Raw genomic sequence first — 22569 nt, 5'->3', positions numbered from 1 at the left:
TATTTGTAGTCAACATGATCTAGTTTTTGCCATATTTAAATAAGGAAATCCTTTCAAGACCCCCTCCCCCATACTCCCAGCTCTTTCTTTCTTCTACCTCCCACTTAAACTTTGCCAAAAAGTTATCTAAAATTACTCTCTCTCATCCCTCTTCGACTCACCACAGTCTGCTTTCCATCCCTGCCACTGCACCAGAATAATCTGGGCTGAGATCACCAGTGAGCTCACAGTGCCAAGTGCAGTAGGCACATTCAAGTTCTCATTCTCTGTTACCTCTCAGCAGCATTTGAAGTACACACAATGAAATCTCATCTGGCTTCTATATCATTACACTTAGGGCTGTTATTTTTGAGTTTACTTTGGGGGATATCCTCTTCTCCCTGGTTCACCTGCCAAGGCTACCTCCCAAGCTCACTCTGTTTTCTTTTTGGCCTAGCTATTCCTGTCTTAGTAGATCCCAAACAGAAGAGAACAGCAGAATTCCCTTGTGTCCCAGACTTCTAAATTCAACTGCTTGGTCTGTAGTATGCAGGCTAACAAAATATGGATCGTAATCTTCCCTCCAAATGTTACACCTCCTCCAGAATCATCAGTCTCAATAAATGGCCCCACAAATCACTTGAATGCATAAACCTAAATCCTCAATGTCTAAAATCCAGGGTTTCATCATATACCTTTATCCACTTTCCCTGAAGCTACATCCTCATACAGATCCTTGCCATATCTTATTTTGCCCACAACTGCCCTTTAAATAGTCTCCTGGCCTCTTGTACTGTTCTCCCCTAGTCCATTCCCTATACAGCAGCCAGAACTGTCTTTTATTTTTTTAAGTCAGATTTATTGAGGTTTGATTTATATATAGTAAAATTGCCTTTTTTAAGTATACAGTTCTATGAGTTGTGACAAATGCATGCAAGCATATAACCACCACCGTACAATATTTGGATTGTTTTCAGTTTTTACCTGTCAACCTTTGCATACTGTGTTTAGTGTAAACACAAGTTTTCATACCTGGAATGTAATTGCTGGGTTACCTGGGAAGTTTATGTTTAACTTTATAAGAAACTGCCAAACTGGTTTCTGAAGTGACTGAACTATTAGCATTCCCACTAGCACTGGGTAAGAATCTCAATTGCTCCATATCACATCCTCCTTAACCCCAGTTTTTGGTTTTAACTTATTTTAATTATTCCAATAGATGTATGGCAGTACTTACTGTAGTTTTAATTTGTATTTCTGTATGACTAATGATATTTAACGTCTTTCCCTTGTTTATATGCAATCCCTTTACCTTTGGTGGAGTATCTGCTCAAATCTTTTGCATTTATTTTTATTGGATTTATTTTTCTTGAATTTTGAAAGTTCTTCGTATATTCTGGATACAAAGTTCTTTGTTAAATATGAACATTGCAAAAAATTTCTTATCTGTGGCTTGTCTTTTCATTCTCTTATCAATCAGTACCTTTGTCAAAACAATTTTAGTAAACACTAAATTATCAGTTTTTTCGCTATGGATCATGCATTTAGTGTGGTATCTAAGAACTCTTCTTATCCCAAAGTTGCAAAGAATTTTTCCTGTATTTGCTTTCAAAAGTTCTGTAGCTTTACATTTTATACTTAGATCTGTGATCCCTTTTGAATTCATTTTTGTGTATGAGGTGTGACTATGGATTAAGGTTCATTTTTTTGCCTATGGATATCCAGTTTTTCTAGCACATTTGTTGAAAGGTATCCTTTTCATTTTATCAAAAATCAATTAACTATATTTGTGTGGATCTATTTCTGGTCTCAGTTCTCTTCTATGTCTGTTCTGATCTATATCCAGGATCAGTAACCTTTTTCTTTAAAGAACCAAATCATAAATATTTTAGGTTTTACAGGTGAAAAAGCAGAAACCAAGATATTGTTATGTAAACACTTGTATAACAAGAAAGAAAATACATTTCCATGAATTTCATTACAGAATTCAAAATGCAAAAATTGAGGATAGTTTTTTTTTTGTAAGACAGCTCTACTTAAGAAGAAGAATGGAATTCTGTTTCAGGAGAGGGATAAATAGTTTGTGCTAAGATCAACAATGATTAATTTTGCTTCGTTCAGGTTCAGAATTAGTGTTTCCTGTCATCAAAGCTGATTACAAATATTTATTTATTGATGCATATCTGTAATGAAATTTCACATATTTTTATCTTTGAAAATGCTTTTCATACAAGTGATTCATGTGGCAGTGGAAATGAAATTTATGGAGTGCTGAAAAGTACTGCAAAATGATGAGGGTGCTACATGGTCTGTCATAACTACTCAGTTCTCCATTGTAGCACAGAAACCACCATCAGTACAGTTCAGTCCAGTCACTCAATCGTGTCTGACTCTTTGCAACCCCATGGACTGAAGCACGCCAGGCTTCCCTATCCATCACCAACTCCCACAGGTTGTTCAAACTCATGGCCATCGAGTCTGTGATGCCATCCAACCATCTCATCCTCTGTCATCCCCTTCTCCTGCCTTCAGTCTTTCCCAGCATCAGGGTCTTTTCTAATGAGTCAGTTCTTCACATCAGGTGGCCAAATATTGAAGCTTCAGCATCAGTCCTTCCAATGAATATTAAGGACTGATTTCCTTTAGGATTGATTGATTTGATTTCCTTGCAGTCCAAGGGACTCTCAAGAGTCTTCTCAAATGCCACGGTTCAAAAGCACCAATTCTTTGGCGCTCAGCTTTCTTTATGGTCCAGGTCTCACATCATACATGACTACTGGAAAAACCATAGCTTTGACTAGATGGACATTTGTTGGCAAAGTAATATGCTTTTTATATGCTTTTTAATACTGTCTAGGTTGGTCATAGCTTTTCTTCCAAGGAGCAAAGGTCTTTTAATTTCATGGCTGCAGTCACTATCTGCAGTGATTTTGAAGCCCAAGAAAATAAAGTCTGTCACTGTTTCCATTGTTTCCCCGTCTATTTGCCGTGAAGTGATGGGACATGCCATGATCTTCATTTTTTTGAATGTTAAGTTTTAAGCCAGCTTTTTCACTCTCCTCTTTCACTTTCATCAAGAGGCTCTTTAGTTCCTCTTCACTTTCTGCCATAAGGGTAGACAATATGCAAACAATTGGACCTGGCTATGTGCCAATAAAACTTCATTTATGGGCACTGAAATCTGAATTTCATTTAATTTTGACTTGTCACAAAATAATACTTTTAATTTTTTTCAACCATTTAACAATTTTAAAAACATCTTTAGCTTATGAACATACAAAAACATGCAATAGACTATATTTGCCCTATGGGTTGTAATTTGTTTATCCCATTTCTCTCATGTATACATATTTCTATCCTTTTGCCAGTTCTACCTTGTCAGGATTACTATAGCTTAAGAGTCTTTTTTTTTTTTTTAAGTAATTTTAAAATGTTTATTTACTGAATGACAGTTATTTTATACTACATTGATGGGCCTCTAAAATAATTCTATTAAACAGCTATGAAAAATTGTATAACCATTAAGGTACCATATACATTAAAGGAAAATTTACTTTTTCTATGGATCATATGAACATTAAAATAACATTAGCAGAATAATTATTTTGCTACATATTCACAAATTTTATCAGTTATTTAGCATATTTATTGTTCATATTTGGTCACTGATATTTTTCTGTATAATGTAGTTTTAGTATATTTTTTGTAATATTTTCAAAAAATTAGCTATAATACCACAAAGTTGCATCTTATGGTTAATAAACTTAAAGCTGTTGATATCCTTAATTGACTCTTCTCTATAATCATAGCATTTTTAATTGAGAAAATATTCTTCCTACAGATGCTGATATATGTGGTAAGCTCAAAGCAAATTCCTCAACAAAGGAGGAAATTCTCAATTCTAATTTTATTTTGAAATTAGTAAATGTTTCAGGTCAGATACCTTCATAGTTTCTGACTTTCTTCCTCCATTCAGAGTACTGTTCTTTTTTTTTTTTTTTTAACTTTACAATATTGTATTGGTTTTGCCATATTAAAATTTTAAAATCCAGTAATATGAGTCCTGCAACTTTGTTCTTTTCTGAAATTATTTCTGGCTATTTTAGTTTCTTGGCCTTGCTATATACATTTTAGAATCAACTTGATGATTTCTACAAAAAATCCTCTCAGATTTTGGTTGGAATTACGTTGAATCTGCAGAGCAACTTGGGGAGAATTGACATCTTAATTACACTGAGAGAACTTGATATATTTCTCTATTTATTTAGGTCTTTGATCTCTTTAATCAGTTTTTTAGTTTTTTGCATATAGATTTTACACATACTATATTAGACTCATACCTAAGTATTTCAGGTTTTTTGGTCAAAGCTGTCTTTTTAAAATATAGATTATGTCATCTTGTTTCCTTGTTTGAAACCCTTTGGTGGGTTCCCACTGCCCTTAGGAAACTCTATACTTTAAAGGACTATAAAAGACCCCACATGATGTGGACCCTGCTCTCTTTTTCAGCCTAATTTTATGCCATTCTTCCCCTTGCTCAAAATGTTTCAGTCTAAGAATAGCAAGAAATGGTTTTATCAACTAAAGTATATAACTTTTAGAACATTTGAAAGAGTAAATTAATACTTTCAAACAAACACTTGAAAAATATATTTTAACTTTATTGAAAAAAGACATTCCATGATCTCCAGCAAAGAATGAACTTAGATTTTGGCCAAGTCATTGGACTCTCTGTGTGGAATTCTTTGATCTTTGTCTGCATTTCTTCCACTGAGGCAGAGTGCTCTGTGAGTGTTGTTTACAAGGGATGTAGCTTTGTATATATTAGCTAAAGAAAATGTTCTTTCCTTTCTTATAAATGTGCTGAAACTTGACGAAAGGCTGTGTTTCTGACAAACCAAAGACACTGGTCACTGTCATTGTCCATGAATGAAGATAAACTTTCCAGCTATTAAAATAGTTCTTACATGTACATGCCCACTGCCAGCTTTATTATAATATCCAAAGTGGAAACATAAGATTGTAGTGGGAAGGTCTGTAGCACTGTGCCAAAGCGAGAGACAAGAGAGAGAGAGAGCCACAAGATTTTTTTTTTTTTAAGATAAGCCTCAAACTAGCACATTTAATCAACCAGTATTTATCCAGCTCCTTGCTATTGTTGTTACTAAGTCGTGTCTTAACTCTCTGCGAGCCCATGGAACGTAGCCCACTAGGCTCCTCTGTCCATGGAATTTCCCAGGAAGAATACTGGAGTGGGTTGCCATTTCTTCTTCTCCAGGGGATCTTCCTGACCCAGGGATCAAACCTGTGTCTCCTGTTTTGGCAGGCAGATTCTTTACCACTGAACCACCAGGGAAGCCCATCCAACTCCTTACATTAGACATATAGAAATGAATAAGATATAGCCCAGGCTTTAAAAAGTTCAAAAACCAGTGAGAAAATAGACAATTAAAAGTGAAAGTGCTTGTTCATGGAGATGTGTCTAAGTGACTTTGATGGTACCAAGGAGAAATGAGTAGCCCAGTGGGATTTAGAGTTTGAAAAGACTAGTTGATTTTTTAAGGCATAAGGCTAGAAGGGAGGCAAGGACTATATCCTAAATACCTAAGAGGCTTGTATTTCATCCTGTAACTCAGAGGTTCCAACACCTCAGTGTACATAGAATTACCTGGAGACCTTGTTTAAAGATCAGATTCCTGGACTCTTCTGTAAAAGACTGACTTTGGGTGTTTCCCCAGGTGGTTCTTACCCATCTAGCAACCCCTATCTGACATTTTTGGAGCCAATGCATTAGGTAATATTGAACCACAGAATAGTTCAGCTAGGTAATATGGTGATCATATTAAAATTATAGGAAAAAAAATCTGATAGTAGTAGAGAATGGTGGAGTCACTTGAGAATTCACTAAATGCAAATTCTGATGCAGTAGGACTGGGATTGGACTTTAGATACTACATTTCTAACAGCCTTCAAGATGATGCTGATACTGCTCTACTAAGGACCACAGTTTGAGTAACAAAGGTAGAGAGGTTAGATTGGGATGGCGTGAGGCTACTGGCATGGAGATCAGTTAACAACCTATTGCAGGAACCTAGGCAAAAGATGGTGAGTATGTGAACTACCAGCAGTGTCTGGTAATAGGAAGGAGTGCCAGTGAAATGTAATAGATAAAGTTGGCAAGACTAATTTACAAAAGGCTTTAGGGTGTGTAGTTAGGCGTGAGGGGAAAGGTGTCAAGAATGATCTGAAGGTTGAAGCTTAGCTATCTAGGTAGATGATAGTGACAGTAGCTGAATTAGGATAAAGACAGGGGCAGAAGGTGGCCTGGAGGGTAGAGGAGGGCTGGCTAGAGTATAAAAGCATCTCAACAGTTGAGAAAATAGGTGGCCAAACAATTAGTCCTGGATGCATTGTGTTTGAGGAGTCTACGAGGTATCCAAACATAAAGGGTAGGCAGAAGAAGAGGAACCCACCATGAACTAAGAAGTTTTAGGTTGGAGGATAACAGAAAGAATGGTTTCATTTCCAAGAGGGGAAGCTCACAGTATCACTGTCACAGAGACATCAAATGAAATATTATATATACTTGGTTCAGTGAGAATGCATAAAATTATGGCTTAAAAACTAGCATTTCAAAATGCTAATTAACTAAAGAGAACTCATAAAGTGCCCAAATTGGTTTATTTCTCAGTCTTTTGATTTAAGGAAAGTTGGAGCCAATATTTTCTAATTATTCATCAAAATAAACTTCATAGTACCTTTTCCATTCAGATCTTCTTCTTCTCTCCCCCTTCTGCCATCAGGTTGATCACACTTAGAAGAGCTGCTAAGGAACACAGGGGAGGTGAAGACTAACAGATGAAAGTTTTGCCATGCACTGAAAGGAGAGCATTGTCTGTGAAGTTCTATTTTTAAAAATGTCTGCTTGTAATACCTTTACTGAACACGTTTGGAAACCTGGTGAATGCAAGAACTGCTTTAAACCTAAAAGTTTACACCAGCTACCCCCAGACCCTGAGAAGGCACCCATCACCCATGGCAACAAAACTAATGCCAACCATAGTAACAACCACCGTATCAGGAACACTGGAAACTTCCGGCCTCCTGTGGCTAAAAAACCCACTATCGCTGTGAAGCCCACTATGATGGTGGCAGATGGGCAAAGTGTGTGTGGTGAGCTTAGTATACAAGAACACTGTGAGAATAAACCTGTCGTCATAGGATGGAACCGAAACAGGATGGCCCTGAATCAGAAACCACTTAATAATAATAATGAAGATGATGTTGAAGGATTTAGCCATGTCCCTAAGCCTTATGGGAATAACGATAGTGCAAAGAAGATTTCAAATAACAATAATGGACTAACTGAGGTGTTAAAGGAGATAGCAGGCTTGGATACCACCCCTCAAATAAAAGAAAATGAGACTAACTCCAGAGAGACATTCTTAGGAAGAATAAATGATTGCTATAAACGATCCCTGGAAAGAAAGCTTCCACCAAGTTGCATGATGGGCGGGATGAAGGATACTCAGGGCAAGCACGTTATTCTGAGTGGGAGCACAGAAGTGATCAGTAATGAAGGGGGTCGATTCTGTTACCCAGAGTTTTCTAGTGGTGAAGAGAGTGAGGAAGATGTGCTTTTGAGTAACATGGAGGAGGAGCATGAGAGCTGGGATGAGAGTGATGAAGAACTGCTGGCCATGGAGATTCGCATGAGAGGGCAGCCTCGCTTTGCCAACTTTCGGGCAAACACTTTGTCTCCTGTGCGATTCTTTGTGGACAAAAAATGGAATACCGTCCCCCTGCGAAATAAATCTCTGCAAAGAATCTGTGCTGTAGACTATGATGACAGTTATGATGAAATCCTGAATGGTTATGAAGAGAATTCTGTGGTCTCCTACGGACCAGGAAGCACTCAGAGCATGGTGTCATCCGACTCCACATCCCCAGATTCCTCTTTAACAGAAGAGTCACGTTCTGAGACAGCCAGCAGTTTATCCCAGAAGATCTGTAATGGGGGAATTGCTCCTGGTAACCCGGGAGATTCTAAGGACATGAAGCAAAGTGAGCCCAATTATGAAGGCCTCTCTGGTAATGATCAGGAGAAGGACTCCTCACAAGCCTCTAAAAGCTCGGTAAAAGTTCCAGAGACACACAAAGCAGTCCTTGCTCTCCGATTAGAAGAGAAGGATGGCAAGATTGCTGTACAGACTGAGAAGCCAGAAAGTAAAGCCTCTACAGATATTGCTGGGCAAGCGGTAACCATAAACCTTGTTCCTGTGGAAGAGCAAGCAAAGCCCTACCGAGTTGTGAATCTGGAACAGCCTTTGTGCAAGCCGTATACTGTCGTGGATGTGTCAGCAGCCATGGCCAGTGAGCACCTTGAGGGCCATGCTAACAGTCCCAAGACTAAAAGTTCATCTTCTACTCCAAACTCTCCGGTGACATCACCTGCATTGACATCAGGACACATAAGTGCCCATTTCCAAAAATCCAGTGCCATCCGCTACCAGGAAGTATGGACTTCCAGCACCAGTCCACGACAGAAGATACCTAAGGTTGAATTAATCAGCAGTGGGACTGGACCAAATGTCCCTCCAAGGAAAATCTGTCACAAATCAGCACCTACTTCACCCACAGCTACAAATGTTTCCTCCAAAACCATCCCTGTGAAGTCACCCAATTTGTCTGAAATAAAATTTAACAGTTATAACAATGCCGGTATGCCACCTTTTCCAATTATCATTCATGATGAGCCAACTTATGCTCGGAGTTCCAAAAATGCTATCAAAGTTCCCATTGTAATCAATCCAAATGCGTATGACAATCTAGCCATTTACAAGAGTTTTCTCGGAACCAGTGGAGAACTTTCAGTGAAGGAGAAAACCACAAGTGTAATAAGCCACACTTACGAAGAAATAGAGACTGAAAGCAAAGCGTCTGATAACGCTACTAGCAAACCCACTGAATGTCCCCAAGCTAAAGCGTTTTCAAACAGCACAGAGCGTAAAAGGGGCTCAGTGGCTCAGAAGGTTCAGGAGTTTAACAGCTGTCTTAACAGAAGTCAGTCTTCACCACAGAGAAGCTACAGTTCCAACCACAGCTCCCCAGCAAAGCTCCAGAGAACCACTCAAGAACCTGTGGCCAAAACAGAAAGCACTCAGGAGCCTCAGGTGGTGGGCGGTGGCAGTAGCACCCGAGAGAAAGCGAGCACCGTGCTTTCTCAGATGGTGGCTTCTATCCAGCCCCCACAGTCTCCTCCAGAAACGCCCCAGTCTGGCCCTAAAGCTTGCAGTGTGGAAGAGCTTTATGCAGTTCCTCCCGATGCCAGTGCTGCCAAGACTACACCCAAGGGTACACCGGTGCGCCCCAAATCTCTCTTCATGTCCCAGCCCAGCGCTGAGGCTGAAGCACCTCAGACCACAGAAAGTCCTACCACCAAAGCACAGAAAGATCCACTCACAAAGCCAGTCACCACCCCTCCCTCCAAATTAGTGACGAACCCCCAAAGCGATCCACCAGCCCCTTTTCCCCCACCACGCTCGACTTCGTCCCCTTACCATGCGAGTAACCTTTTGCAGAGGCATTTCACCAACTGGACCAAGCCAACCAGCCCGACCAGGTCAACGGAAGCTGAATCAGTTTTGCACTCTGAAGGCAGCAGGCGGGCAGCTGACGCAAAACCTAAACGCTGGATCTCATTTAAAAGTTTCTTCCGCCGTCGGAAAACAGACGAGGAGGATGACAAAGAGAAAGACCGGGAGAAAGGGAAACTGGTGGGCCTGGATGGCACAGTCATCCACATGCTGCCACCTCCTCCAGTTCAGCGCCATCGCTGGTTCACAGAGGCAAAAGGAGACTCCAGCGAGAAGCCAGCCATTGTCTTCATGTACAGGTGCGACCCTGCCCAAGGCCAGCTCAGCATGGATCAGGGCAAAGCCAGGGCAGAGCAGTCAGCAGTCACAGAGAAGGGGGGAGCAGAGGAGGGGTCACTACAGGACTCAGAGAAGAAGAAAAGGAGTCATTCATCTCCATCACAGATTCCTAAGAAAATTCTCAGGTATGTAAAATCTACTTGTGGAATATAGGAATTTTTTAAAACATATTTTCAGTTGCTGAGTTTTTTGCCATCTTTAAGGTTGTATGAGAGCTATTTTTGTTTTGTAAATAGCACTCAGTGGCCATCATCTATCTTTATAACTGCATTCCAAGAGTAGAATATTATTAAAATGATCGTATTGCACTGGACAAGTTTTATGGCCCTGGATCTTTAGCTAAAGTAGCCTGCTGCATTCTGGTAAATGCAGAGGAACTTTAACATAGACAAACAAATTTGTAACACTTTACTAGCAATAAATAGTATGTTTTGAAATGCTATGGTAGTATGAGGAAGAAATAAGATCAAATGAATAAATGGTGATACTGTTCTTTACTTCACTTTAAGTGAAGTCAAACTCTTTAAGCAATTTTTTTTTTTTTTGGCTTTCACTAAGGTGTTATGTCTATATGGATTATTTTTTAGGGGAATATTTGTTGTTTTTACTTCTATCTCTTTCTGTCCTATTTCATGTGTCATGGAAAGGTTGGGGAAATGGCAAGCAGTTTATACTTTTTTAACATGTAGGCGAAATAAGAGAAGTTAGTTATTAAGATTGAGACCAAGTGGTATAACTCTCAATCCAACTAGGCAAACTGCACACGCATACCCATTATCTAAGCATCAGTTTGCTTTAATACTTGAATACCTGTCTGTTGATCACCTACCCTTTATAAGTCATATCCCAAATATTTATATCAAATCCTTGTAATAGCCCTATAAGCTGAAAATCAGAGAAATTAAGAATTGGCCAGATTCACACAGCTAGTAATTGTCAGAGCTAGAATTCAAACCTTGATCTGTCTCACTCTACAACTTTTATTCTTCCTATAATGTTGCATTGTTAATGTACATAGAATCAAACAAAATGTTTATACTTTCACTTGTAATCACTCACATAAACATTTATGTTTAGGAAGTGTACGGTTTTTTTCTTTCTCATTTGTATTTTAAGCAAACTTAATGTACTTTCCAATGAGAACAAGGACTGTTAAAGGGGATGATTTCCTTGTATCCCCTGCCCTTTTTACTCTTACAAAGATACGCCCTGAGTATTCCATTCATCTGATTCTGAGTCTTCCTGCCTCTTGATTTACAGTGAGCCTTCTCTCCCAGGTCTGGCCTTCTCTCAGCAAAGACAGAAAACTCTGGTTCAGGACAGAGTCTCTCATCAGCTTTTCTTTAGAAAAATGTAAATAAAAATCAGCCCTTAATGCCTTCATTTCTTCTAGCAAAATGCCAGGAAATTTTATATATATTCTTTGCTAAATAAGCTTTTTATACATGCCTGCAACTAGTTGTCAAAATGCTAAGAAGTTACTATTTTCCTTAAATCCATGCAATAACAAAGCAAGTAGAATAGTGGTAATACATCCCTGGGAAAAATAGTCTTGTCATTGGTAGCTGAAAGTAGATGATAGAATATTGTACTCCAGTAGTAATAAAACACATGTATTGCAGGTTGCTCTTTCATTTAGAAAAGAAGCAATTTAAACAGTACATGGCTGGAGTTACCTATGACAGAATGGCAGATGGTTCATGAAAATCAATAAATGTCTTTACTCCTCATTAAGTATGGTTGTGGTGTGTTTATCCACATCCTGGAAGGCAGAGTCAAGGAATAATTTGGCTTCTGTTCAGTGAAATGAGATTCTCTACTTTAGCTGCATGGCCACTGTATGTGGGGGTGAGGGTAGCCTGGACCCTTGGCATGGCAGACCTCTTGCTAAACAGCTTATATTGTCAAAGGTTTACTTGCATATAGGCCAATCATAACTTCTACAATGTATTAGTTCTTTAAAGGTAGCATCCATTTATCCAAAAGATACAGTGCATTTATCTCACGGGTTGTCAGATTTGACCATATATCTCAATAACTGGAGGACTATTGAAACATAAATTGCTGGGCCAGGCCCCCAGAGTTTTTTGATTTGATAGGTCTGAGTTGGGTCCTTCTAACAAATTCCCAAGTGATGATGATGATACTAATCCTGGGGCCATACTTTGAGAACCACTGGTCTTCCTCCCATTTTCAAGATATGTACTATATTTTAAATAAAGGAATTTTGAGGCATTAAGCTTTTCTTAGAGGCACACTGGAATTTTCACATTTCATAATGTCCCAGACTAAGTAGAAAAAGAGGTATTAGTGTTAAACAGGTTTTTTTAAAAAAAACTTTTTGGAGAGTTTAAAACTTGAATACTCATGTTGAAAAATATACACCATATGCTTTTTCAGTAATTATTTCATTTACTTGGATACACCATTAGTATTTACTTGAAGCAACTTTGAGAGGAAAAACATTACTGTCAAATGTCAACATTTGTGTTTCCAGCTTGATGGCAATGTGATCATTAAATTACCATCCCACGGCTGGGAACACATTGCTGGAAGAAATGAAAATGCAAGTTTTTCTATAAGTAAATGAAGATTCCAAATCTAAATGGTACATAAAGAATGAAAAATACTGTACCAAAGGCCAAACCCTAGGCTCTGAAAGATGAAAGACTTTGTAGAGCCTTGCATTATGAGTTGAGGTTTTTTACTAAGTTCATTTATTTGACTGTTCAAGGCACATAAATTGAATGTCTTAACTGTGCTGTCTATGTGCCATAGGGATAAACAGGGGTAAAGATTACCACACTGCTGAAACAGTGGGCATGGGTTTGACTTCAGCTTCAGCTGTCTGTCTGGACTTTCAGTCTGTAATTAATTTGGGGATATAATAGTAACATGTAAAAGACTTAGCACAGGGTCTGGCACATAGTAGGTGCTTAAAAATATTACTAGACCCTCTGCCCTCACTGTGATAAGTGCTAACCAATGTATGCTCAGAATGGCACAGAAGCACAAAAAACAGAGTGATTAAATCAGCTTAAAAGACATGAAGTCAGCTTCTCAGAAATGAAATACAAACCAGATATTAAATGACAAATGAGATTTTGCCAGGTGGCTGACGAAGACACTGTAGGCAAAGGAACAGTATATGCAAAGTCACAGAGATGATGATGGCAACAGAAGCAGGACAGGTGCCTGGAAACGAATAATGAATAAAGCAGTGGTTCTTCAGGTGTGGTGCGTGCAAGGTCAAATAGTGACCATGAAAAAGTCACCATTTTCATAATAATACCAAGACATTATTTGTCTTTTTCACTATGTTGGCATTTGCACTGAAGATGCAAAAACAATAATGGGTAAAACTGCTTACACCTGTGCGAATCAAAACCATGGCACCATGTGGTACCAGTAGTTTTAGAAAAACAAACATCAGTTTTACTTAAGAATGTCCTTGATGAAGTAGCACATCGTATTAAATCTCAACCCTTGAGTATGTATCTGTTAAGAAATTCTGTGTGATAAAATGAAAAGTACACAGAAAGTACTTGTGCTGCATACCAGAGTATGGTCGTCTCGAGGAAAACCATTTGCTAAATAGTTGGAGTTTCAAAATTTGAATTACAAAGCTGAACTAGCCTCTTTTTTATGGACCATCTTAAAAGAACAAGTGGCAGACCAGCTGTGGTTTTTCAGAATTGGGTGTTTGGCAGATATTTTCTTAAGAATGAGCACAGTGAGCCTATTACTTCAAGGAAAACAACTGACAGTATTTCTCATCCATGATAAAATTCATGCTTTCACACAAAAATAAGGATTTTTGAAAACTTGTATCTGCTACCATGACAGCCTCATAATACTTAAGCATTTTTTTCTGATGAGATTGCTGGTGGCATTAGCAAAAAAGATTTTTTTAATTATATAATGAAATGTGTCAACATTTGGAAGATCCACATAACTCAGTGAACCAATTACTTCCAAATGATCCCATTTAGGATGTTACAGAATTATGCATGAGTAAAAGATCCATTGAAACTGCAAGTTAAACCAATGAATTTAATGTAACTGAGTACAAAAAGTTCACTGATACGGTTTGAGATTCCGTATTGCAAGTAACTTTTAAGAAACTACCACTTAAGCAAGGTCTGGTATAGTACCAAAGAAGAATATCCAAGATTATCTAGATGACTATTAATACTCCCTTGCCACCTACATACATGGATGTGACCAGATATTTTTCATATACTTCAACCAGAGCAACATATCAGAGCAGATTGAATGCAGAGGCATATACGAGAATTCAGTGGTCTTCTATAAAGCCATAATATTAAAGAGGTTTGGAAAAAAATATTATTTTGGTTAATAAAGGTTTACTGTTTTTAAATGAATTAATCATTTTTTAATTTTTCAGTTTTAATTTCTAATAAAATAAATGTCAATAGCTATAATCCACATAAACAAAGAGCCCTTACAGTTGTCAATAACTTTTAAGAGAACCAAAAGTTTGAGAACTGCCAAGAAAGACTGTGAAGAGCCTTGCATACTACATTGAAATGTTTGGCCTTTATGTTATAGATTTTGCAGCAGAAACAGCTTTCAAGGGGGAAGTAGTGTGATCTAAAAACTCTTCTGGCAGTAGTATTACAGATGAATCGGAAGTAGAAGATGTTGGTGACAGCAATACCAGTCAAATTTTGGCTCAAGAATGTATCCATAGTCATCATTTCTATCCAGCTAGTCTGGATCAAGAGAAATTAATTTAGTGGTTAGTCAGGTCTGTGACCAGGTGGGAATTTCTCCATTATAGTTTTTAGAAGCACTAGCTTACCTACCATCTCTGCAACCCTTTGGTGTCCATAGCATGTCCATAATATTGTGTAGTGAGAAAAATGAATCACTGAAGTCAGACAAAGATTTGAATTCGAATTGTGCCAATTGTAATTGCGTGACTTTTGACTTCACATCTCTGAGCTGAAGTTCCCCAGCATGTACCATAGTGATGATAATACCTACCTTAAAGAGACATCACGAGGACTAAATAAGTATCTGTAATACAATACCTAGCAATATCAGTTGACTTCTTTACAAATTATGCTTAGGATATCAGAATTTAAGATAATTTTTGCTTAATGTTTTTCCCCAGCATTTGTTCTTAGAATAAATAGCCAAGTGCTCTTTCTTAAATGTAAGCCCGGTCATATCCCCATACCGAAGGCCCTGTATATGTGACCTCTGTCTACCTGATTAATCTTACTTGCCCTCTTCCTCATGTGCCTCTGGTTATTCTGGCTTTCTTTCTGAGCGTCTTGTTTAAAATGTTGACTGTGAAATAGTTACCTCAGTACCACCTTTAATGGAGGACCACTTTTAATCCCAAATTTATTTACATCTCTCCATCTCTGCTTCTACCACTTTTAATGGAGACCATAAATAAAATAGTTCCTTTTGGTTTCTTTCTTGCTTGCTTGCTTGCTTTCTTTGGCCACACTGCACAACCTGTGGGATCTTAGTTCTCCAACCAAAGTTGAACCCGGGCCCTCAGCAGTGACCGCACGAGTCCTAACCAGTCCCTGAACCACTAGGGAATGCCCCTTATTTTAAACTTTTTATGAAAGAAAATTCTAAACACATACAAAGGTAGATAGATTCATAAAATGAACCACCACTTACCCTAAAACCACACTTCAACAGTTATCAATTTATGGCCAATCTTGTTTCACCCAGACCTCATCCCATTCCCCCCATTATTTTGAAGTAAATACTAGGCATCATTTCATTTGTAAGTATTTCAATATGTATCTCTAAAAGATAAAGGGTTTTTTTTCTCCTTGTAACCATGTGTCAAAAGAATTCCTTAAACTTTAGCAGTTAACCCCTAGCTAAACATCCTCTGTATCAAGATTTTAAATATTATGTACATTCTTTTGACTCCTACATTTATATCTCCATTTCTGATCGCTTCCCCTATGATTCATGTGAAAGTTAAAGTCACTCAGTCGTGTCTGACTCTTTGCAACTCCCTGCATTATTACAGTCCATGGAATTTTCCAGGCCAGAATACTGGAGTGGGTAGCCTTTCCCTTCTCCAGGGGATTTTCCCAGCCTACAGCTATCCATTTGATATCTCCAGTTAAAGAACTGGACATCTCAAATGAAATGTGTCCAAAACAGAACTCTTGATTTTTCCCTACAAATCTATTCTACCCCAAGCCTTGCCTTGCTAAACGGTCCCACCATCCATCTAGTTGCCCAGATTAGAAAACTAGGAGTCATTTTTTATTCTTCTCTTCCCCTCATCCCCTACGTTGACTCAACCTCCAAAACATATCACAAATCTATTTACTTCTCTCCATCTCTGCTTCTACCACGCTTCTCCAAGCCACCATTTTCTCTCACCTGGCCTACTGAAGTGTTTTCTTAATTGATCTACCTGCCTAATCTCTCGCCCCTTTTAATATAATTTCTCTGGAACAGCCATGTATTCTTTTTTTTTTCTTTTTTTTAAAATATATTTATTAGAGGATAATTGCTTTACAATATTATGTTGGTTTCTGTATATCAACATGAATCAGTCACAGGTATACATACGTCCCCTCCCTCCTGACTCCCACCCTATCTCACCCCTTCAGGTTGTCACAGAGCACAGAGTTTGAGCTCCCTGCATCATACAGCAAATTCCCACTGTTTATCTGCTTTACATATAGTAACGTATATGTATCAGTGCTACTCTATCTAGTTGTCCCACCCTCTCCTTCCCCACTGTGTGCACAAGTCTGTTCCCTATGTCTTCATCTCCATTGCTGCCCTGCAAATAGGTTAATCATTACCATCTTTCTAGATTCCAGGTATATGCATTAATATATGATATTTATCTTTCTCTTTCTGACTTATTCCACTCTGTATAATAGTCTCTAGGTTCATCCACCTCATTAGTACTGACTAAATGCATTCCTTTTTATGGCTGAGTAATATTCCTTAGTATATATTTTTTAAATGCAAATCGCATTGTTTCAACACAGTGAAAGAAGTCCCTACATAATCTGACCTCTAACTACTGGTATAACCTGTCTCTTATTCACCACATTGCTCATGAACTTCTCCCAATAGCAGTTTTCTTTCTGTTCTTCAAACATGCCAAGCCTAATTCCCTTTTTATCAGCTGTTCACTCTGTGTGGTATGCTTCTTTCAGATCTTGGCATGGCTGGTTCCTTGTCATTCAGCTCTCAATTTAAATGTCAGTCCTTCAGAAAATTCTTCACTGGCTACTCAGTCATAAAAAACTTCCCCCACCCTCAGTCACGCCCAATTGCATCACATCATCTTTTTTTATTTTAGATTTATTCACGTGTTTATCACTTTAAAAAACTTTTCCATCTTTATTTCATTCTTCCTTTCTGGATTCAATTTACTTCCTCCCTAGGAATCCCCTTTTAGTAGTCTTTTCCATAAACTGGTTATAAGTTCTTGATTATTGACTGAAATTGTTATTTATTCCCATGATTGGTAGACAGTATCTATTGCCAGTCACATACATGTTTTTAAAAATTTAGCTCAAGGGACTTTCCTGGTGGTTCCGTTGTTAAGACTCTGTGCTTCCACTGCAGGGGTTGTTTGTTGCTGTTGTTTAGTTGCTAAGTCACATCCAACTCTGCGACCCCATGGACTGTAGCCCACTGAGCTCCTCTGTCCATGGAATTTCCCAAGCAGGAATACTGGAGTGGGTAGCCATTCCCTTCTCCAGGGGATCTTCCTGACCCAGGGATCAAACCTGCGTCTCCTACTTGGCAGGCAGATTCTTTACCACTGTGCCACCTGAAAAGTCCCCTACTGCACAGAGTACAGGTTCAGTCCCTGGTTGGGGAACTAAGATTCTGTGCTGCTAAGAGTCCATACCGTGCTGCTCAGCCCATGAAAGAAACAAAAATTAGCTTAAAATTTTCCTTTCCAATCAATTAGAAAACCAATCAACGACTAAGAAAATAACTGTAACTTGCCTAAAATAACTATAACACTCTCAACTGAAGTTAAGGATATCATTTGCCCCCTGAAATGGCCTCTTGAACTTTTGTTACTGAGCTCAAGCTTGCTCTGCTTGTTGCATGCGGGGCCATTGAATCCAAGAAACGAGGTGCTGAAGCAAGGAATACAGCTTTATTTGGAAAGTTGGCTGACCGAGAAGATGGAAGACTAATGCCTCAAAATAACCATCTTGTCGGGGTCTGGGTTCCAGGTTCTTTTATTGATCAAAGATGGAGGGAGATAAGGAAACAAAAAGACCATTTGATTCTTGCAGATATCTCCTAGGATGGCAAACCTTAGGCAGGGGGATGTGTTAGTTTCTTGCAGTCATTTACAGGTAGCCAGGGTCAAATGATCTCCCTGTAAGCTAAAAAAGACACTTTAGTTTAAGGGTCAGACAGAGGGAACAGGGTTCACTGAAGCAGGCCATTATGTATGATTATAATAACAAAAGTGGTAAAAAAGAAAAAAAAAAAGGGTTAAAGTCAAAGAAACAAATCCAGCATCAGTTCACTTCAGTTCAGTTCAGAGTTCAGTTCAGTTCAGTTCGTGTCCGACTCTTTGCGACCCCATGAATCACAGCACACCAGGCCTCCCTGTCCATCACCAACTCCCGGAGTTCACTCAGACTCACGTCCATCGAGTCAGTGATGCCATCCAGCCATCTCATCCTCTGTCGTCCCCTTCTCCTCCTGCCCCCAATCCCTCCCAGCATCAGAGTCTTTTCCAATGAGTCAACTCTTCACATGAGGTGGCCAAAGTACTGGAGTTTCAGCTTTAGCATCATTCCTTCCAAAGAAATCCCAGGGCTGCAAACCCAGCATAAAAGAGTCAGAATTGACTCTTCCCTGTTACACTTTGATTAACCTTTCTAGCTCCACCAGCCCTGAACATCATGTTCCTAATTAGCAAACACCCCTATCATGTACTCTTGGATACCATATAAGTCCAGTTTCTCTGGGAGTCCCAGAACCAGTTCAGGAATCCAGCTCTGCCTCGTATTGCTGGGATTCTATCCAAACTGCAGCAGCTTCCATTTTGGAAAAGCAGATTAGGTTTGGCACACCTTTGCTCTCCTAGAAATGCTAGTCATCTATATACACCTTCTTATACCCTTCCAAGACCTTTTTGACCTTCTTAGAGTCCTTAGAATTCAGCTATATTCCTCAATAATGCAGGAGTCAATCCTTAGAGCCCCTCTAATCCACTCCAAGGTTCAGGGGTATAGATCAGGAATTGGCAAACTATGAACTGTGGGCCACAGCCAACCTTCTGTTTCTATAAATGAACTTTGATTGAAAAACAGCCACACTCATTTTTTTACATATCTACAGCTGCTTTCGTACCATAATAGCAGGGGTGTGTGTGTGTGTGTGTGTGTGTGTGTGTTAGCTGCTCAGTCATATCCGACTCTTTGCAACCCCATGCACTGTGTAGCTCGCCAGGCTCCTTTGTCCATGGAATTTTCTAGGCAAGAATACTAGAGTGGGTTGCCATTTCCTTCTCCAAAAGCAGGGTTGAATAGTTGCAAAAGGCACACATGGACTGTAAAGTCTAAACTATTTACTATTTGACCCTTCATAGCAAACTTTTCTGACCCCTGGACTAAACTATAATATCTGATTTGTCTGTAGTCATCAGGCATGCTGGTGGCCTGTTGGCCATTCTGGCCAAATGCTAGACATGTTTGCTGCTCACTAAAGTAACCAGGGTCTGAGTCTCTTAATATACATATGTGTATGCACATGGAGTATGGACAGAGAAGTTCAAATACTTCCTAGATTATGATACAATGTGATGTCCTTCTCTGGAAAGTTCAGCTAGAAGCTTGATTTTTTTTTTTTTTTTATGTTTATGCTCCAGTTATCTCTCTCTCTCTTTTGATATGGGCAATCTTTTTTTTTTAAAAATTTAAAACACTTTTTTAAATTGAAGAATAGTTGATTTACATTGTATTAGTTTCAGGTGTGTTCCAGTTATGTCTTAATTTCCATTATCTCTTCTCTTTGCTAAGAGAACTTGTCAAAGTCATCTTTTCCTGCTTAGGACCAAACTGGCCTTGAAGACCAAGTTCCTATTTCTCATAAAGAAAAAAACTGGAGACAGAAGCTGAAAGTAATTGCTTGTTCTCCTGATCATGTTCTTTGCTCCAAAGAAACTTCTGAACTATCAGCATTTATAAAAATCACATCTGCATTTGCTGACCTATTGTTCCTGAAGTTTAAATGAGTTCATGAAGTCCTTACTATTGAATTTTTCAATAATCCTCTTTTAGAGAAAATGGATGAATATCTCATTTTATTGTAATCAAAGAATGATACAAGATGGTTGTGGGGTGGTCTTCAGAGAGCTTTATGTTCCTTTCCCTTTGGGGAGGTGATTAAAAATCCAGAGAATTAAATTGACTTGTTTTGAGTCTCATAATGAATGTTGTCCAAAGTGAAGACTCAAACTGAGAATTCCCCTGTTTGTCAGGTCAGCTTTGTTTCCTTGTTCGCCTAATGAATCTGAAGTCAAATACCAGTATCTTATTATATAATTCTCAATTTTCATTCATGTTATCTCAGTTGTCCCAGTATCTCTGACAGTGCACTCTTCCTATGTTATTGGAAACTGAAAACAGAGAGGCTCATTGATAGTCCCAGGACTACCCTGCAAGGTGGCAGAGCCAGACTGACTTCAGAGATTTTTGGCCTCTGAGTACCTTTTGTGCACTCTTTGGGTGGTTATTGAGTCTGTTGGAGTCTATCATGTCCTTTATAAAGTCAGCCTGAGTGCAGGAAGGCATGCTGTGACCACTGAGGGCCACAGTGAGGTGTACTGATGCACTGACTTCAAGCAGTCTTGGAGTACTGAACATTGGCACAGTTGTTCACTCTCTTCAGAGCTCTTCATGTGAATTTCCCAGTTAATATATACTCCTGTAAATGTCACTACACCCATTTTATAGATGAATAATGGGAGACAGGGACAGACTAGCACCGGTGGCAGAGCTGAAATTAAATCTGAGTTTCTAATTTCTCGGCCTTTATTCGGACCTCTAGGCCAGTTTTCAGTCAGTGATTACTTAATATAACTGCAGTCGAGTATTGATTAGAGTCATCAGGTGATATTTAAAGGTTTAATTCCAGGACAAGCAGTTTATCCTCATATGGTGCCTTTATAATGGTGATTTGTTAGTAGCAGGATGAAGGACTTGCCTGAAAAAAGGCAAAGTGATGATAGTGGAGCACGCTGATCAGCTCCCCAGAGCAACTCCTAGTTATCATGGAGTGAAACAGCATCAGGAATCAGCCACTGGCCTTTTCGTGCTGCTGGTGCATGGAGAAGCTCCATTCTTCACCAGGGAAGATACCCTGTTCCTCTGCCTTCCAAACTGTGGAGAGGAACCCCCTCCCTTTGGATGCTCCTCGCTGGAACCTGTCCCAGTCCTGTCCTCCATAGTGATACTGGCAGAAATTTTTCTGGGAGCCGTGTGGATACAGATCCTGGTGCCATTCTCTGGTGCCTTGCTGCCCAGACCTCAGCTGATTGGGTTTATTTAACACCCATTTACTGAGTGCTTTCTGGGATCCTCAGTCCTTGCTGCCTTAGCTTGGGCTCCATAACAACACCCCACAGACAGTTAACTTAAACAGCAAAGATTTATTTTCTCACAGTTCTAGAGGCCAGGAGTCCAAGATTAAGGTTCTAGCTGATTTGGTTTCTGGTGAGGGCTCTCTTTCTGACTTGATGACTACTTTCTCACTGTGTCCTCCCTTTCCTCCTTAATAGGTACAGAGAGAGAAACCAAACTCTCTGGTGCCTCTTCTTAAAAGGACACAAAGCCTCTCTAACAGGGTTAGGGTACCCTATCCTTATGACCTCATTTAATATTAATTATTTCCTTAGAGGCTCTCAACTCAAACTGCAGCCACACCAAGGTTTAGGGTTTTCACATATGAATTTGGAGGAGATACAAGCAGTTTATAACATCTGCCATAGGTGTTCATGGAAGGAAGGGTCCTCATGGACAATAAGACATCATGGGTAATTGAGATTTGAATAGTCTCAATGACTGGCTGAGTTTGGAATAGATGGAAAGAAGAAGGGAGGCAGCTCTAAGAGGGGAAAGCAGGTACACAGAGATAAAGAATATGGTGTGTCCAATGTACGATGTCAATACATTGTCTGAAGTTGAAGGATTGGGTCTCAGAAAGTTTGAAATAAAGATGAAAACATATGTTGCAACCTCATAGTGAAGGGCTTTGAAGTCCTACAGGTGGTCTGGACCTGACCGCAACACCTGACCACAGGACCTATGGCTGATGTAGAACAGAGGAATAGCAGAATGAAAGAGAGATTTTAAGAAGAGTGCCCTGCAGGGTGAATAGAAAGTACAGGTGCTGTGGTCTGTCTGGGAGCAGCTTTTTCAGCCAAAGGGGCCTGGCTTTTGTGTTCACCTCTGACCTCTGTTTCTGTTTTTGTTTTTACCTCTGTTAATGTGAAGAACTGAGATAGTGCTGCATGTTGGGAGACTTGACTTACTGCTGGTGTCACAGATGCCATTTCCTGTTTTCAGAGTGGTCTTCAGCCAACCAGGCCTTCTAATAAAAATCAGAAATGTCATACTAGACCATATCCTCATTTCCTAACATG

The 22569-nt window shown here is 39.2% G+C and overlaps 1 protein-coding gene across 16 annotated transcripts in view; it reads left to right on the top strand.

Moving 5' to 3' along the window:
* PEAK1 (pseudopodium enriched atypical kinase 1) overlaps positions 1-22569 on the top strand; it is a 315088-nt gene that overhangs the window by 236658 nt on the left and 55861 nt on the right. For all 16 annotated transcript variants that reach the window (XM_003587568.6, XM_024982037.2, XM_005222004.5 and 13 more), the window contains one exon: positions 6783-10039. In XM_003587568.6, the coding sequence (XP_003587616.2) occupies positions 6897-10039 (3143 nt within the window). In that variant the 5' untranslated portion in view covers positions 6783-6896. The remainder of the gene's footprint in view (positions 1-6782; positions 10040-22569) is intronic.

Source organism: Bos taurus, chromosome 21, assembly GCF_002263795.3.
Source record: "Bos taurus isolate L1 Dominette 01449 registration number 42190680 breed Hereford chromosome 21, ARS-UCD2.0, whole genome shotgun sequence".
NCBI classification, from domain to species: Eukaryota; Metazoa; Chordata; class Mammalia; order Artiodactyla; family Bovidae; genus Bos; species Bos taurus.
The sequence above is the reverse complement of the archived record's forward strand: the minus strand, read 5'-3'. Positions and strand labels throughout refer to the sequence as shown.